General features: G+C 40.4%; 2 protein-coding genes across 4 annotated transcripts; one reads left to right on the forward strand and one right to left on the reverse strand.

Annotated features, from left to right (window-relative positions):
• Positions 1-1,932: 1,932 nt before the first annotated feature.
• Positions 1,933-12,819, reverse strand: LOC124000483 (zinc finger CCCH domain-containing protein 7A-like). 3 transcript variants are annotated; one of them, XM_046306861.1, is made up of 23 exons: positions 12,650-12,819; positions 11,623-11,718; positions 11,213-11,252; positions 10,901-11,104; positions 10,630-10,788; positions 10,444-10,524; positions 10,298-10,351; positions 10,143-10,179; positions 7,854-8,257; positions 7,471-7,717; positions 7,047-7,072; positions 6,782-6,926; positions 6,104-6,262; positions 5,762-5,967; positions 4,835-4,935; positions 4,448-4,629; positions 4,066-4,139; positions 3,801-3,937; positions 3,605-3,710; positions 3,353-3,461; positions 3,089-3,222; positions 2,811-2,974; positions 1,933-2,697 (listed from the first exon to the last, which is right to left on the reverse strand). In XM_046306861.1, exons 2-23 carry the CDS (start codon positions 11,688-11,690, stop codon positions 2,508-2,510), a joined length of 3,027 nt encoding a protein of 1,008 aa, XP_046162817.1. In that variant the 5' UTR covers positions 11,691-11,718; positions 12,650-12,819; the 3' UTR covers positions 1,933-2,507. The 3 variants fall into 3 exon arrangements, with proteins under 3 accessions (XP_046162817.1, XP_046162815.1, XP_046162816.1); XM_046306859.1 differs by having other exon boundaries at positions 7,438-7,717; XM_046306860.1 differs by lacking the exon at positions 12,650-12,819 and adding an exon at positions 11,837-12,000 and having other exon boundaries at positions 7,438-7,717.
• A 552-nt stretch (positions 12,820-13,371) lies between these two features.
• LOC123998599 (phospholipase A2-like) lies at positions 13,372-16,499 on the forward strand. The gene is made up of 4 exons (XM_046303604.1): positions 13,372-13,466; positions 14,933-15,101; positions 15,715-15,821; positions 16,322-16,499. The coding sequence occupies exons 1-4, from the start codon at positions 13,430-13,432 to the stop codon at positions 16,468-16,470; spliced, it is 462 nt and encodes a 153-aa protein (XP_046159560.1). The 5' UTR covers positions 13,372-13,429; the 3' UTR covers positions 16,471-16,499.
• Positions 16,500-18,263: the final 1,764 nt, after the last annotated feature.

Genomic DNA, 18,263 nt, shown 5'->3' on the forward strand with positions numbered 1-18,263 from the left:
CTATGTAGATATTCCATTAAAAATCGGCTACAAAAGTCACTCACAACATTAACAATGTCTACACTGTATTTCTGACCAATTTGATGCTATTTTAAATGGACACTTTTTTTTGCTTTTCTTTAAAAACAACGACATTTCTAATTGACCCCAAACTTTTGAACGGAAGTGTATATTTGTTTTTTATTTTTCATTAATCTGTAAATGTTAGAATTTCTCCTCAGCATTATTTTATGTAGAGCATAGTCAAAAAACAAATCCATTTTCAACCCACTTTGTAATACAATAAATTTGAAGAAACCCAAGGAGGGTGTAGAGACTTTCTATAGGCACTGTATATTACATGGGTCGCATTCCCCTGCTCAGACATGGCATGCATCAACCAATGGTATTGACTGACAGGTTGCTACAACATGACCAAAATTATGTGGACACCTGCTTGTCAAACATCTCATTCCAAAATCATGGGCTTTAATATGGAGTTGGTCCCCCCCTTTGCTGCTATAACAGCCTCCTCTCTTCTGTGAAGGCTTTCCACTAGATGTTGGAACATTGCTGCGGGGACTTGCTTCCATTCAGCCACAAGTGTATTAGTGAGGTCGGGCATTGATGTTAGGCCTGACTCGCAGTCAGGGTTCACAATTCATTCCAAAGGTGTTTGATGGGATTGAGATCAGGGCTCTGTGCAGGTCAGTCAAGTTCTTTCACACCAATCTCAACAAACCATGGACATGGCTTTGTGCATGAGGGCAATGTCATGCTGAAACAGGGAAGGGCCTTCCCCAAACTGTTGCCACAAAGTTGGAAGCAAAGAATTGCCTAGAATGTCATTGTATGCTGTAGCATTAATATTTTCCTTCACTGGAACTAAGGAACCTAACCTGAACCATGAAAACGGCCACAGACCATTATTCCTCCACCAAGCTTTACAGTTAGCACTATGTTTTTGGGCTGGGAGTGTTCTCCTGGGATCCGCCGAGCCAATATTTGTCAGTCGGACTCTTAGGTGGTGACGTGATTAATCACTCCAGAGAACATGTTTCCACTGCTCCAGAGTCCAATGGCGGTGAGCTTTACACCACTCCTTCTGATGCTTGGCATCGTGCGTGGTGATATTAGGCTTGTGTGCGGCTGCTCGGCCATGGAAACCCATTTCATGAAGCTCCCGACAAACAGTTCTTGTGCTGACATTGCTTCCAGAGGCCGTTTGGAATCTTGGTAGTTAGTGTTGCAAGATAGCACGTAAAAACAAATCATCTATGCGCTTCAGCACTCGTTGATCCTGTTCTGTGAGCTAGTGTGGCCTACTACTTTGTGGCTGAGCCATTGTTGCTCCTAGACGTTTCCACTTCACAATAACAGCACTTAGTTGACTGGGGCAGCTCTAGCAGGACAGAAATTTGACTGACTTGTTGGAAAGGTGGCATCCTATGACAGTGCCACGTTGAAAGTCACTGAGCTCTTCAGTAAGACTGCCAATGTTTACCTATGTAGATAATATGGCTTTGTGCTTGATTTTACATACCTGTCAGCTACAGGTGTGGCTGAAATAGTCAAATACACAAATTTGAAGGGGTGTCCATACTTCTGTATATATCGTGTGTGGTTAGCTTGTACGTAAAATACCTATCCAGGCGTTGTAAGATCTGGCCGGTGTCAGCAACACCTGGGCAGAGGAACGACCCATTTTGTGTTTAGCTGACACCTATCCAGGAGTTGTAAGATCTAGCATGCATCTGCAATGTCGTCAGGCAGGAACTCGACTATTGTCATTCCACAAACCATTGTATCCATCCTACCACATGCAACCACTGATTAAACTTTGCAAAATGTCTTCCATTTTAGACTTCATGACAACTAAACACATTGACATTCTATGTAATCTACATTTTTTAGGCTGCTACCCTAATGAACAAGTACAAAATCAATACTTGCAACAAGAAATCAAGATTTTATTTTGGTTGGTTGGCATATTCCAAAACCAACAGGCATAAATGCAACAAATTATGGAAATAATGAAAAAAAGACCTACGTGAACATAATTTTTGAAAGGATGCATAATTCCATTTCAAAACATTCCAATCTTTAGACTTCTGAATCATATAAAACAAAAAGGAACCTTTCTTAAAAACTCAAATACAAAAACAAGCCTTTTTTATGTGACCTTTCGACATACGAGCTGTTCTGATGGTGTCTACCGCTGCTTTGGCTTCTCTGAGCAGGACATCAATCAATCCATTTTATGACAAGCAATCTTTGTGACGCGTCAATGATTGCTACGTTACGTAAAAGGCAATGGTGCATCTCTATCTGTGATAAAAGGAACACCGCTATGATCATTTGGAGCACATGGCCAACTGTGTACTTCCCATTAAAATCAAGCTGTGATCTGCATCTCTCCTCTTAATGGTACAGACTAGTGCCTCCCAAAGGCTTACCTGAACCTGTACCTCTTTTACTTAACACTGCAAAATATATTGCATCCCAACATAATCATTGTCATCAAATCATTACTTTATGTCTTTAAGCAGAAAACTATATTTGCCAAAGTCATTGTCATTTGGGGCTATAAGATGGTCTTTTCTCGCTTTGGCCAGTTTCATCAAAAGGAACTCCCTGCGCTCCGTCCATTCCTTTAGTTCCTCGTTTCCATGAGCCAGTTTACACAACTCCTCCTCTGTGCAAGTGCCTTTAAGGTATCTGTAGAAATGGATGCAGTATCAGAAATGTCAGTCACCAAGAACACCATTTCCAGTAATCAAATTAGGCACCAGTGACCTAAATAAACATTGAATTAGCATAAGAAACCTTACCTCTCGCAAACTCTGAAGGTGCCAGTGGGGAAGCGATACTGCCAGCAGTTCTGATCGTCTTCAGAGTTAAACACTTTCTCTCTGTGTTTTTCTGAGGTGATGTGCTGCTGCCACTGCCTGTCACTGTTGCAGTTCTTACCACAAAGCCAACAGTGGTTGCCAGTCTAGCGTAACAGATATCATCAAGATGATATTAGCATGTTGAAGGTTTGTGGTCACTTACAGCATGTTGAAGGTCATATAACCATCTGGGTGTGGTTAAAACAGAGATTGCTTACCATCTCCTCAGCATAGTCTGTGGGCATGTGGATCTGCTTCCCGTTCTCCTTGATGGAGCTGTTGGAGGCCTCCTCGCTCCAGCCAGGCTTCTGAGACTGCAGCCAGTGCTCATACAGCTGCTCCATGTCAGGAACTAAATGGACACACACAGTTTAGTATCTGATTAAGTTTGTATTAGTCATCATAATATATTTACTGTACATCACACAGGCATGAACGAACTGCTGTACAAAAACGACGGTCCATCTGTAACATGAACTCACTGTTGTTCTCTTTCATGTATGTCCACAGGTCCCTTTCCTCTGTGCTGTGTGCAAATGTGCAGTTTCCGATGTATTGGCACTTTTTGCCAGTGGACACGTGCATACAAATCTGTAAGTAATACACACAAACAAAACATGAGCACTTTACACGAGGACAAAACATGAGTGTCTCTGGAAGATTCCCATACGAGTCAGCTGAGTATGTGGTCAGACCAGTTGCTCTGGGAGCATGTTCAGCCCTCCTAGGCCTACCTCAAACTGAGATGGGATGGGCTTCTTTGTTGGGAGAGGGCGGATTGTTGTCCACTTCTTGCGTTCGATGGAACTCACCAGCACCACTCGTTTGTCTTTTGACCACCTGCAACACAGGTCAGATGAAATTCACTATGCTGACCAGGCTCATTATTCAAATTGTCCTGAAATGGTTTCAGGGGAAAGAACTACTCACGAATGCCTGGCTTTGGCAGTGCAGTACTTCTTGTTCTTGTCAGCCTCACTAACTTGGCCGTTTCTCCAACACTGCCCACACACAAACTGCATCTTCAGATTTGGGGGTCCAAACCTCTTCAGTGGTGTGGTGAATTGCTGGAATGACACAAAATAAATGGTTTGTGTTAAGTAATGTGGAAAATCTGCAGTCAAATGAACATTAGAAATACATTTAGGAAATAAAGCATGTTCTGAATATAGTGTTGTGTACAATGACTGTTTACCAGGGATCCTTGGGTGCCTGCCTCCATGTTCCAAAACCTATTAGCCTCATGGACTATATTTTCAGGAGTGATGCCTATATGATCATAAACAGATTGCAAAGAGTTAAGAGGGATGTTCACTTAGAAAACCCACAAAAGTTACCAGAAGGTCCTTAAAATACTTTTTTGGCTGTATGTAATAACACAAAAAAACGTTCTGGGCTAATAATGTAAGAAATAACACACAAACTAAATACTACAAAGTTGCTTAGGAACTAGAAGCAGAGGTGCCATGTCTGTCGGCACCTCTTACAACTGGGAAAAGTAATCTTGTTGAATTACCAATAACATTCTTTGATTAGATGCTATTTGAAGGCACCTTTAATAGGTGGTAAGAGCTTACCTAGCTGGTGCTGCATCATCCACACCTTCAGCTCGATCAGGCTGTGGGCATAGAAGCACTCGTCTTCCCGCACGCAGCCGTAGCGCACCTCATGCCGACAGATGTCCATCTGGTTCTGCGGACTGTACGGACGGATTTTGGAGTAGCGCACAGTGTTCTCCCTCAGAATGTGGACCAGGCACCTGAAAGCACAACAACTCATCAAGTTCACAACCCCACTGTGCAGGGCATAGAATCATGTTACAATATACACTAGTGGGCTTAATTACTAAAGGAACCAGAGCGGTCAGCCACAAACCATCACTTACAAGGTAGACCGCTGCTTAATTCACTTTAAAAAAAACTCTGCATTTGTCTCAGCATGTGTAAACAAGTGAAATGGCTTACTTCTGATCTTCAAAGGCATGTTTTGTCACGGGGTGAGAGCAAAGAGATGGGTTGTCCTTATTGGTTTTGCTGATTATTCTGGGTTTGTGATCAAAACACACCTGGAGATCAGATACAATACATTAGAGGGATGGACAACTCTTACAAGACACTGTACACAGAGTAGAGGTTTTAATAAAGGACACAGCTCACACTCATAAAACTGCCGCTTATACCAGAGGCAGTAATATGACAGTCAACGTTAGTGTTGTATCAGGGTAATTCCACGGTAACAGAATGATGGCAAAAAAAACAACAAACCGTAATTCTGTTACCAAACTTTGTTTCTTCAAGTAAATGTTTAATTAGATTTTTTTATCAGTGGAAAATTGTTAAAAGTTGTCCTAATGCATAGATTTGTATGGTTTAACTTTGTAATCCGCTCTGGATAAGAGTGTCTGCTAAATGACTTAAATGTAATGTGTAATGTAATCATTGTTTTTTTGTTTGGCATACTTTTAAAACAGAAAAAAAATGGTAGTCTCAGCATCATTGTTCCGTGGAATTCTATTGCTCGTGAGAAGAATGAGGACACAGGATGTGGTTAGTCAGGTTACATCAGGGGAACTTCAAGTCAAAAGTTCTCTCTATAACACTGTGGGTGCTCCACTCCAGTCAGTCCTCAGTCCTGCTGGTTTTTATTTCTCCCTGACACTTAAATTGATTGTCTAGAGTCCACACACACACTATTACTCTGGGCTGATGAAAAGGCAAAACCAAGCATCCACTGCAACACTCAAGAACCAGAGTTGTGTACCCTTGCTGCTCTAACACAACAATGGCAATGCAATAAGACAGACTCAGCAACTTATCAATGAAGACACCCCATTCCAGGAGGAACACGTCACAATTATATTATTTTTTTTTACATTAAAAAGCCCAACTTACTCCGCAGAGGAACATGAATATCCCGTGATGCTCCTGTAGGATCTTCGGGACAGTCAGATTGATCTTACTGGTGGGCCCAAATGGATCAAAGAGAAAGTCTCTGCAGATGAAGCCTTTGCGCTCCAGGGACCAAACATCAATCTCCTCTTGGCAGTAGGCAAATGTGCAGTGACCAGGGTACCTGCACCCCTCTCCAATGGCGACATCTACAAGATCATCGTTTTAGTTAATACATCTCCATAGGCAGCTTAACACTGGCACAGACGGACCATGAAGCACATTGGAGTAGTAGTATTAGAGTAGTAGTAGTATTATTATAGTAGTAGTATTTTCAAGGCTTACCTTTGCAGATGTAGTATGGCCCAACATACTGGGATTTTGTCGGTCTCGGTCTGATCAGCTTCCATGACTTGTCTGGTTGATTTTTTATCCTTCCAAGTAATATGTCCTTCTTGCATTTGTGCTCTTCGGTATAGAGTGTGAAATCCAACACTCCAAGCCCTAGTGATAGGATATCAACATGAGCTTTCACATACAATAATTATCATGTACCATAACCAGCAGCGTAGCCTAGTGGTTAGAGCATTGGACTAGTAACCGGAAGGTTGCGAGTTCAACCCCCCGAGCTGACAAGGTACAAATCTGTCGTTCTGCCCCTGAACAGGCAGTTAACCCACTGTTCCCAGGCCGTTATTGAAAATAAGAATGTGTTCTTAACTGACTTGCCTGGTTAAATAAAGGTAAAATTAAAAATTAAATTTATCAACCCAGTTTCATACTCTTAGATGATGCAAAACAGACAATCATATACACTGAACAAAAATATAAAAACGCAACATGTAAAGTGTTGGTCCCATGTTTCATGAGCTGAAATAAACCCCTGCCCAGTCATGTGCAATCCATAGATTAGGGCCTAAATAATTTATTTCAATTGACTGATTTCCTTATATGAACTGTAACTCAGTAAAATCTTTGAAATTGTTGCATGTTGCGTTTATATTACAAAAAGCATGTTCTTACCAGTCTTGACATAGCAGTTTGAGCATGCCTGTTTGAATTCATGAGTATCAGCCAGGGGATTTTTGGCCAGATCCACAACAGCAGGGAGGGGGGTTACATCCGGCATCCCCAGGGCCATTCCCATTGGCTTATCATGGTCGGTCAACTGGAGGGGGAACAAATATCATGATTTATTTTTTAAATAGACAAGAAAAACTAAACATATAAAATACAAACTGTTGTGAAAATATCAGTGGGACATAAAGACTAGACTAGCTAGACTCACCTGCATGAATGGATGCTGACTATATCCTAGATTTTTTTTTGGTGGGGTGGGGGGTGGAGAGAGAGAGAAAAATACTTCAGAGACAACATTGACAAAAAATTTATGACAAGTAAATAACAAAAACAAAATCAAATTTCAGTTGATTGTTTTGTCAAAATCCAAATTTGTTAGGAATTGAGATTTCACTATTCAATAAGACGTTATTTACATTTTAGTTATTTAGCAGACACTTATCCAGAGCAATTAAGTTTAAGTGCCTTGCTCTAGGGCATAGGGACAGATTTTCGAACCAGCTTACTGGTTACTGGCTCTCAAGCGCTAGGCTACGTACCGCCCCAGATATAAGACATAAGGATAATAACAAATGTTCAACACATTCGAGAGGTATTACCGTTAAACTGGCTGTATGCAACTCCTTGCATACCTGTCTGAGGCTCTGACATGGAGAGACTGTCCAGTGAGTCCAATGGAGAGGAGACCCCGAAGGTGTCCAGACCTAAAGAGTACCCGCTGGCTTGTGGCTTGTGGTAGGGAGGAGGCAGAGTCACTGTGCACTGTGATGTCACATGCATAAAAGGGTTCATGTGAGATTGCATAAGGAAAGGACTGGACATGGAATTTGAGGGGGCACTGGTTGGAAAAGGGATAGGGCCCTTCATGGTGGGAATGACCTAGAGAGAGAACAATACACTCTACATTAGATATTGTTTTAACATGATAGTGAAAAAGCCAAATTTAAAACAAAAACAGATTTTTTAAAACTAAAATTGAATGTGCAAAAAAAAAAAAAAAAAAAAGTTTTCCTACATCAGCAGCAATCTCCCATGAACGTACGATGGGAGATTCTGTGGGGCCGGGGCCAGCTTGGTCCAGCAGATCATCCAGGTCATCTCCAATAATTTCCGCATCGAAGTCCGGGTGAGACTTTTTCATTGGCAAATGATAAGACTGGGTAGGGCTGGCTCTGGCACCATTGACCAACGTATGCATAGGCATGGGCTTGGAAATGGGCATAGGCAGGGTCACCGGAACATGACTGGGCTCTGGGGTGTGAACCTCAACAGGCGATACTGAAGGGATGATGCCGACAGGGGGGGATTCAGCTTCTAGTCTCTCATTCCGAGGGGGGTGCACCTTCATTGTTGCCAATGGGTCATGGCTTGGGGGGGCTGGGTCTGGACCGTCAGTTTCCTGAGGGGGCTGATTCACTTCTACAACACAGGTGGGAATTTGGAAAGTGCAAACATTATTTTTAGCAACAAGACCGTCCACATTTAAAAAGGTCCAATGCAGCCGTTTTTCTCTCATCAAATCATTTCTGGGAAACAACTAAGTAACTTACTGTGATTGTTTTCAATTAAAATGAGTTAAACTATTTAAAAATGACTTATTCACAAAGAGCAATTTCGCAAGTAAGATATTTTGCTACGACTGTCTGAGTGGGGAGTGGAAATGGAAAAAGAAAGCTGTTATTGGCAGAGGTTTGGATCTCTCTCTCTCTCTTATGGACGTGTTGGTTATCAACAAAACTGACGCGTGCGCAACTATGGGGCAAAACAGACAGGCTTGGCTTATTTTGTCACAAAATGTTAATTGAAAATAAATACATTTGCACAATGAGCAATTGTTGTCTCAAATACACTGAACAAATATATAACATGCAACATGTAAAGTGTTGATCCCATGTTTCATGAGCGGAAATAAAAAAATCCCAGAAATGTTCCATATGCACAAAAAGTTTCTCACAAATTTGTTTACATCTCGTTAATGAGCATTTCTCCTTTGCCAAGATAATCCATCCATCTGACAGATGTGGCATATCAAGAAGCTGATTAAACAGCATGATCATTACACAGGCGCACCTTGTGCTGGGGACAAAAGGCCACGTTGTGTCACAACACAATGCACAAAATCTGCGAAATTGTTGTACAATGCGTTTTGTTTGCCATATCAGCATAGGCATGAGTCAAAACAAGACATGGTATCAATAACAATATACAACGAGTTGAAGCGAGCTTACAACAATTCCCCACATGACAGCTTCTTGTCAGTTGTTACTATCCATCTGACCGTTCAGAATCATAATGCACGCCTTCCAGCCACGTCAATGCGGTGCATCACTTACGTGATGTCAGCCAACCCATCTATTGGTCTATTAACTAATTTAGCAAGGTAGGCCAAAATCCCATCCCACCAAAATAGCCTGAAATTTCAGGCGGTCTTTTCAAACAGCTCTTACACTAAAAGGGCATTATAATGTACATAATTTCACAATTTCACAGTATTATTCCAACCTCATACTAGAAATATACACTGAGTAAACCAAACATTAGGAACACCTTCCTAATATTGAGTTGCACACCCCCCCTTCTGTACTTAGAACAGCCTCAATTAGTCAGGCAATGGACTCTACAAGGTGTTGAAAGCATTCCACAGGGATGCTGGCCCATGTTGACTCCAAGGCTTCCCACAGTTGTGTCAAGTTGGCTGGATGTCCTTTGGGTGGTGGACCATTCTTGATACACAGGAAACTATTGAGCGTGAAAGACCCAGCAGCGTTGCAGTTCTTCACACAAACCGGTGAGCCTGGCACCTACTACCATACCTTGTTCAAAAGGTCTTAAATATTTTGCCTTTCCCATTCACCCTCTGAATGGAACACATTCACAATCCATGTCTCGATCGTCTCAAGGCTTAAAAACAACGGCGGCTGCTGAGGGGAGGATGGCTCATCATAATGGCTGGAACGGCACTAATGGAATGGCATCAAACATATGGTTTCTACCATTCCACTCACTCCACTCCAACCATTACCACAACCCCGTCCTACCCAATTAAGGTGCCACCAACCTCCTGTGGTTAAATTCTTATTTAACCGTCTCCTCCCCTTCATCTACACTGATTGAAGTGGATTTAACAAGTGACATCAATAAGGGATCATAGCTTTCACCTGGATTTACCCGGTCAGTCTGTCATGTAACGAGCAGGTGTTCTTAATATTTTATATACTCAGTGTATTCAAAACACAGGGAAACCACATTTGACTGCACTGGGCCTTTAAGTAAATTACTCAAACTAAATCACAGAATCTCTTACCAATTTCTATATCTTCCACAGATGTAGATCCTTGAGACTGAAACAAATAAAAAAGAATGCTCTTAACATCTTTACTTGCTGGTACACCATGTTCATGTGGTGCAAGTAATCTGTATTGTGTGCAGATTCACACAAAGAAATGGAATTCCCTTTACCTTGTCATTGGATGCACCTGAATAGCTCGATCCAGGCAAAACATTTAAGGCAGGCTGTTGAAAGAAATGTCTCAAGGTTAGATACTAAGCCACATACTGAAGTAGCCTATGTGCCATAATTCATACTCAACACAGTACACTCTCACCTTACTCCTGACATAGGCTTTACGGATTTTCAATCCCAACATTTTGGCCAGGTCCTGAGTCAATCCTATGACATTGGGATCCTGAAAAAACAATCACATATTGACAATAAGGATTATGAACTTAAGACAATAAAAGGAACAATCTACAAAACCTTACCACATGGTATACTTCCTCTGCGGTCTCACCTGAGGCACTGCAAGGGAGCACTTCGCTACAGTCTCATAGGCCTCTTTATGCCTGCCCAGCTCTTTCAAGGCTCTGGCTTTCCTATAAAGAGCTCTATGGTTTCCCTCATTCAATTGAAGAGCTTTCTCACAGTCTACTAGTGCTTCATCATGCAGACCCTGAAATAAAATTCCCAAATTATACCACTATTTGAACAAAAAATAAATAGAGAAATAATACATCATTCATAAATGTAAGACAAAACACACCACTTTCTTAACCCCGACTTACCGGTACAACGTTTAAGTAAGCAGCAGCTCGATTGGCATACAGCTTTTCCAACGTTCCAGTAGGTACACTGATGTCTTCCGAATCTGCATATTCTGCTATGCTCAAGGCCTCAGTGTACATTTCTATAGATCGCATCCATTCCCCTTCATTGAACACGTCATTTCCTTCACCAAACAGATTCTTCACAAGGTCCTGAATGAACACCTGAAAAAACAAATTCAACTTCTAAATAAATACCAAAATATGAGGTGCATTTTGAGCTTCATATGTCACGAATGTAGGTGCTGCCATTTGGCTTGATTGCATAATCACCTCATATCGTTCCTGAGTTCCAGGATAGGGCAGAGTTGACCTAGAAACAAACAAGTTCAAACTTAGATCTCCTTCCGTTGACACTGAAAACATGAGCATATTCAAGTGTTACACCATTCAAGGGCGTCATGGAGTAATCTTTCCCAAATAATACAATTTCAATATTACTCACATTAAGGAACAAGATCCAGAAATTGCTAAACAACATCTGACTTGTTGTACAGTTCCAGGCAGTTACCACTATGCAAACACTTAGGCTGTCTCCTGAGAAAATTAATTGTAATTCTCTTCCCCCAAGACCATCCATTGGTGGCTGACAACAGCTCTGTAGCCTGATTTCCCTATGCGCTCAACCAATCTGCATTCCCTGAGTACACGGACTTGAACTGGGGAGTCCTGATCATACTCACTGGATGAACTGCAGCCCATTCTGAATATCCTGCCAGCGACTGCTTCGGTCCTGACACAGGATTGACATGTTCACCTGTTTCTTTAGGTCCTGATCTCTGTCAACACAATATGTAATTTAAAAAAAAGTTAAGTTACCTTTCTAGTTAACATGTTTTAGGCCTACTCTGAGTATAATTGTATTATTGTCAAAACCGTTTTTGTCGTAGGCCTTACCGTAAGAATACGTCCAAACATACATTTTCATTAAGTTACTCACTCATTAACTACTCAAATAAAGACGAAACAATTCACATCATGAATTTGTATAACGTTAAACAGGTGAAAAGTACTTTTCAGGTTTCACGTGCTACTGATTCAACAAAGCATACGACAGCCTCGAAAACCCCATGGCTTTAAAATTCGTCATGCCTTGAACTTCCTGTCTGTCGTCTTCACAAGCTAGTTAGTTAAAAGTAATCGGTCAATATTTCAAGAAGATAAAAATCTAACTTGCTAAAGTGAGTCTGCTTACGACTGACAACGAGTCTGGATATACAAATCTACAGTACAGTAGTTGGGAGAGTTGATCCTGGACGAACGTTATAAAGTGTACATTATCACAAGTTAGCCCCATAACGCCAGAGGAAATGTTCGATACCCACTGATATATGTAGCTAGCTAGTTAGCATCTAGGTCGAACAAATACCTCAACCTAGGTAGGCTAGCTTAACTAAATTAGACTAACCGATCTGGCAGGAGAAAGATATTGACACTCTAAACACAAACAGTATGTAATGTGATTGCTAGATAGCCATGGCTATACAGTTTACAGTTACATGCTTGTCAAAGATAACGTACACTAGTAGAGTATCTGTACATTTTCCTACAGTAACGTTAGCTAGCTTCCTAGCAAGCTAGTTATCAATATGTCGGGCGGGAGATGCAAGAGAGCTAACAGTACACGACTGATAGCGGTGTAGCTAACAGCCAGATAGCAAACTAGCTAGTTAGCCATCTCGCAAATAATGACATTTAAAATATGCTCACCCTTAAGGAATAAAAAGATGTAAAAAAAAAGTCCACATCTAAATGAGTACAGCTTAAGATGTATGACTTGGTCCCTGGCCAGCATCAGTGATTTCTTGAGTGTTGGGGACACGAATCATGATGTGGCCTGGTCTCTGGCATGACGTTTAAAAAAAATGTTTGCTAGATTCCATTCTCATTCGAGGAAACAGGGCCCCCCTGTTGACCACAAACTGTGTTCTGACTTTTTACTTTAATAAACTATGAAATTAAAGTACTATGTACATGATGAGATCTTGAAATGTCAACAAATAAATATAATTCAAATGAATTATTAATGGGAATATAGCATGATATACAACCTTATGACACGGTTGACTTGCTGGTCCTTTATGAACATGTTTTCTGTGAGGAATTGCATGCAATAAGGCTGTTGACATGATAAAACAATGACCACAGACATTCATTTATTGATCAAATAGACCTACTTCTAGTATTCTACATGGCATTAGTCCTGAACTGAAGTCCTTGGTCTTCCAGAATCTGAACAAAAGTCATTGAGCAATTGGCTTTAAGTAATACTACATTATGGAATGGGGTGATTCTAACAGAGAGGGAACTCAAACCAAATTCAGATCAGTGTTCAGGGATTAGTTTACAGCAGATTATTCCGGGAGGAGGAGGGAATGATGCTCAGGAGATTATTCAAACCAGACTAAAAAAACTGCCCACTGCACTGAATGCCTATGTCCACCAGAGTGTAAATAAGCAGCAGTGCATGCAGACTCCCTCTTGCACACCATGCCTGCGCTTTATCGGATACTTCTACTGTTCTCTGGTAAATTGCTGCTTGAATTTCTTTACCTTTTTAACACATTTTGCAGGGAATGATTAAGAGGGTTTGGGAGGGAGTGAAGTAATGTTAAAGGACAATGTTATGAGTGCCTTCAGAGATCTAACATGAAAGGAATTTAGATCTGTTATAGCCTGATGATTCAACTACTTAATTTCACACAACAATACAATTGTATCACCTTGAAATGGTTGAATCTTTTATTTCCATAATCTTGTGATCTTTATATAGAGCTCATTTTATGGTTGAATTTTTACTTTAATGCATTTTTAATGATTTAACAAATCAGTACCAATGTCAATTGTCATGTCTTGTATGTTGACAACTAATATGCACATTACAAATTCATGTTAATTTGATCTGGGAAAAGATGTTATAGAACTAGACCATAGTATAAGAGTGTAAAGGGAATTTCCAGCTGAACAAAAAGGAGAGCAGTCCCATGAAAGTGTGAAGTTGTTTTGTATTGTGGGAAAGGGGTTTCAAAAGCTATGGTTGTCTAAAAATATCAGTGTCAAAGAAATTATAATCAATCATAAACACATTTAGTTTAATACAAGTTGCAAAAAGGAGACACCCCAGCATAGAAGCATAGAAAACATTAAACGGGCCTTCTCTGAGAAGGTACTTATATATTAATCAGACTGTATGGATGTCATAAGGTGAATGCACCAATTTGTAAGTCGCTCTGGATAAGAGCGTCTGCTAAATGACTTAAATGTAAATGTTAAATGATGAAATGTTCTCTAAACATCAGCCTGAGAGGCTTGTACGAAGTCAAAACAAAAGACAGTGACTTTGCCAGCTGCTACAGAATCACGGAGTTCATAATGTCATTGTGACCTCAGTCCTTGTACCTTCAGTAGCTCTGGCGTCAATCACTATCAAACGATATGAGAACAATCCATAACATTCAGGGACAAGTCTAGTGACCATCAACCCCTACACGAATGAGCGTCACAGATAGAACACTGGAAATCATGTGTCTGACAGAAAGGGAAAACATAAACATTTTCTAAGTATTGTGTTTATTACTTTTAAATGAATATGAACTTTATTCGTCTTAAATATTCCCCATTACAAAGTGCATCTTTCTTGGAAAATGTGAGGGACTTCTCCAGGTTTGCAATTGCAATATTAGGTTGTCACATAAATAGACTTGTAATAATACAGCATGTCCATTCCGACACTTTGAACACTTAGACATTCAGAATAATCTTCATATGAGAGACTAATCACCGAGCTACACTTCTCAATATTCACTTGATGACAGGACATATGACTAAAGAGATAGTATGAAGCAAATGGCACATACTAAGCAAGGCTGTTACATACAGACAAGTATATGTAAGTGCACATTTTGAACAATATGTGTGTATATGTGATTGGTGTACATGTGATGCGCTGAGTTTCATGTTCTTCTTCTGTTGTTGTTGTTGTTGTTGTTGCAGTGGTAATAGCCTCTATGGCACTGCAGAGCCCCCCACGGACTAAGAGAGGGCTACTGGAGCTGGCAGGAGTCATCAAGTGCAGCACAGGCAGATCAGCCCTGGCTTATATGATGTATGGCTGCTACTGTGGACTGGGGGGTCAGGGCTGGCCCAGGGATAAAGCAGACTGGTGAGGCAGTTCTAATGATGTGTTATAAACATGTTATAAATATATATATATATATTTTTGGGGGGGTGCCATTTCATAACAAACTCTGATCATTTAAAGTACCACTGAATGAAAAACCCCTCCATTTACTTTTCAGTCTGGTAGGCCACAATAACAACCTGCATTATGCGATGCAGTTCAAACTGCAAAGTGTATCATTTTGGGTTTTCTTTTGAGGTTTTGCCCTCCTGTCAATTGGATATTTGGAAATAGACATGCACAACCAGCGCTTCCACACCCAAAATCCTAACCATAACTTCCTTCTGTCTACTAATCACAGACATGAACTCCCACAAAACCGTTAAACTACAGAACCTCCAGCCTCCAAATCTCTCACAGGCCTGCCTACTAACAATAGTTGAGCCCATCCTCTTTCATTTCCGTTTGTTTTAAATAGAGCTGCTGTTGGTCCAAGCTACAATAATATGGAAAACCGCCCAGTCTCTGCCTTTTCAGTTAATCGTTTCTAGAAAAAGAGACTGTATTACTTATGTAGTGCATCAATGAGACAGCAAATAGTTCTTATAATGCCCTATTTTAAGTGTTACAGTAGTGTATTTTTTCCTTCATTAAGGTGCTGTCACAAACATGACTGCTGCTACGGAGATGCAGAAATTGCTGGTTGCCAAACCAAGACAAGAAGGTATCAATGGACATGTGAAGACAGGACTGCAGAATGTGGTATGCCATCTCAGTTTTATGCACATGAATGAGACATAATGATTAAATCAAGCTGAATAAGTCTATTCACCCCTTACAGAGGTGTGGTCATTTAGAGAAAGAAAATACTACATGCTATGACTTTGTCATTGTTTTGCTGTTGAAAATGAATGGGTCTTTTCAGTGCATGGAAAATGTGTGATCAACAAACATCTGAGAAGTTTACAAACACTGCAGACATTATAGGGGACAGGAGTGCTAGGAGGGAATGGGCACGAAAGGAATAATTTCTCACCCACATTTTCAGGTATTTTAAGCTCCCAACCATAATTGCTAATCGCAAAAGCACATAGGACAAGCAACACAGTTCAGGATGTTTACGGTGTTTATTTGAGCATCAGACATTTTCTAACATTTCTAAACCTCAGAGTGTTTCCTTCACATCCTCCGCAGACCACTCCTTTCACATCGGCTGTCATTTAAGGAAACTACTCACCCGCTTAACCCTCTTTTAATTCCAGATGATCTCAAGGACAAATGTGAGAAGATTCTCTGCAAATGTGACAGGGAGGCAGCCAAATGCTTGAGAAAGGCACCTTTCATTCGGAAATATGCTATGTGGCCAGACTTTCTCTGTGGGTGTACACAGCCAACATGTAATATCTACTGATTCAATAAATGTACACTTGTTGATTTTTACATTTGCTGTGTGTCTATTTATGTTATTAGAATATCAGAAGGATCTCCTTCACAACATTAGAATGACATGTAACAACAGTAATACTTCAGGGCATTTTGTGTTGGTATCTCCTTTTTTCCATTTATATGAAAAGGAAAAACACTATCACAGTGTGACTATGTCATTAGATAAACAAACTGTGTGATGAGGCTCTCCAAATTGAGTATAATGACCAGAAATTACAAGCACAGGTAACAAACTAGTGTACAAAACAGAGAGAGCTCAGTAGTGGTTACATAACATCCAAGGGTTTATTTTTAGGGGGTGGAATGTTGCAGCCAAGGTGAGATCAGGTAGCCTAAGTCCTTACAATAGTGTACTTATACCTGCGTGTGTTGTGCCTTACCTTATACTCCCTGAGGTTCTGCCGAGGTCTCGTTTCCACTGCTCTAATCCTCTCGAACTAACCCAGCATGATATTTCACCCTTTAAAAAGCATTCTAAAAGCATCCTGAGGTTTTCACCTGATTGACGTTTTCAACTTAATGTTTACTTTGCTGGAGCTCAGTAGCCGTAAAGTATGATGTACAGCACGTGACCAACAGATGGCAATGTTAACTGAATGTTAACTGCAAAGCTAAGATGCATGTTCATGTTACAGTTTACAGCAACGGTGCAAACACGTTCATACACTATTTATTAGTAGCATACTGTATACTTACATCTAGCCTAATGAATTTATATCTAAGGCAGACCTGGGTGCAAATACTATTTAGGGTATTTCAATTACCTACAAGAACACTTTATCTTTTTTATTTGAAAATACAAGTAGTTGAATATTGCAATGTACTTGGAAATAAACGTTATTTCATGTAATTTGAAAATGCTTAAATACACAGACAAGTATATTTTCGAATACAATATTAAAATACTCCTTGCATTTGTTCCCAGGTCCATTTGGTCCTAGGGGTATTTGAAATAACTGTGGATGGCTATTTATATAATTATTCAAAAATACTTTCAAATACTTAAAATTAATGTAGCTGATCTGGAAAAATCATTTGAAAATACTCAAATACACAGAAATATGCATGTATTAAACTCAGGTCTCCTCCGAGGTAGATCAATTTCTTGTCTATGTTTGTGCCAGGTGACATATGACCAGCATAGGGAATGTCAAATTTGAGGCAACTGAAGTCTGTCTTATACTTTATTTGGGTATGTTTTGTCCTGCGACGCTGCATCAGAAATGAATTCCTAACTTCCAATGATTAAGCTGTTTGGAATGTTTTAGTATTTCTGTTTTTGGGCATGGCTCTTTGAAATTATTAACGACAACAATAGCCTTAACTTTCATTAGAAAACTCCTGCAATAAACTGGAGATATCATAGAGATGCTATGACTATAAGTAGTCTGTATAGAAGTCCTGCTTTAGTCTAATCTACAGCGGTATGTATTCGTATTCTGGGAATGTTTGGCATTCTCCTTCGGCAGTGCAGAAGTAGCTCCACAGATGCTCATGAAAGGAATCTGGCTCCCCCTCTGGGCAAAAGGAAACACAGGCTGCTTGAAGAAGACCCTCCTCCTTCAATACAGTCATTGGTATGATGCTTTTTCCCACGTCACTCCCACATGGCTCAACAGTGAGTTCCATACAGAGATGGCCTCAGTTTCCAGACCTGAGTTTAAGGACATAAGGTTAGGAAGTAAATCTGTTTGTGTGTTAATGGTGTGGTGGTGGAGGATGTTCCCCCGTCCTTGTTTTGTAATCTGCTGTAGGTAG

Source organism: Oncorhynchus gorbuscha, linkage group LG16 (genome assembly GCF_021184085.1).
Source record: "Oncorhynchus gorbuscha isolate QuinsamMale2020 ecotype Even-year linkage group LG16, OgorEven_v1.0, whole genome shotgun sequence".
NCBI lineage: Eukaryota > Metazoa > Chordata > Actinopteri > Salmoniformes > Salmonidae > Oncorhynchus > Oncorhynchus gorbuscha.

Excerpts from the sequence above, each read along its gene's own strand:
- LOC124000483 (XM_046306859.1), bottom strand. The coding sequence starts at position 11,690 with ATGTCAATCCTGTGTCAGGACCGAAGCAGTCGCTGGCAGGATATTCAG. Across the intron at positions 10,180-10,297 it reads CAGGTGCATCCAATGACAAG|TCTCAAGGATCTACATCTGT; the intron begins GTAAAGGGAATT and ends TATTTGTTTCAG. Across the intron at positions 6,927-7,046 it reads GTCAGCATCCATTCATGCAG|TTGACCGACCATGATAAGCC; the intron begins GTGAGTCTAGCT and ends TTCCCCCTCCAG.
- LOC123998599 (XM_046303604.1), top strand. The coding sequence starts at position 13,430 with ATGCCTGCGCTTTATCGGATACTTCTACTGTTCTCTG. Across the intron at positions 15,102-15,714 it reads CCCAGGGATAAAGCAGACTG|GTGCTGTCACAAACATGACT; the intron begins GTGAGGCAGTTC and ends TCCTTCATTAAG. Across the intron at positions 15,822-16,321 it reads AGACAGGACTGCAGAATGTG|ATGATCTCAAGGACAAATGT; the intron begins GTATGCCATCTC and ends TTTTAATTCCAG.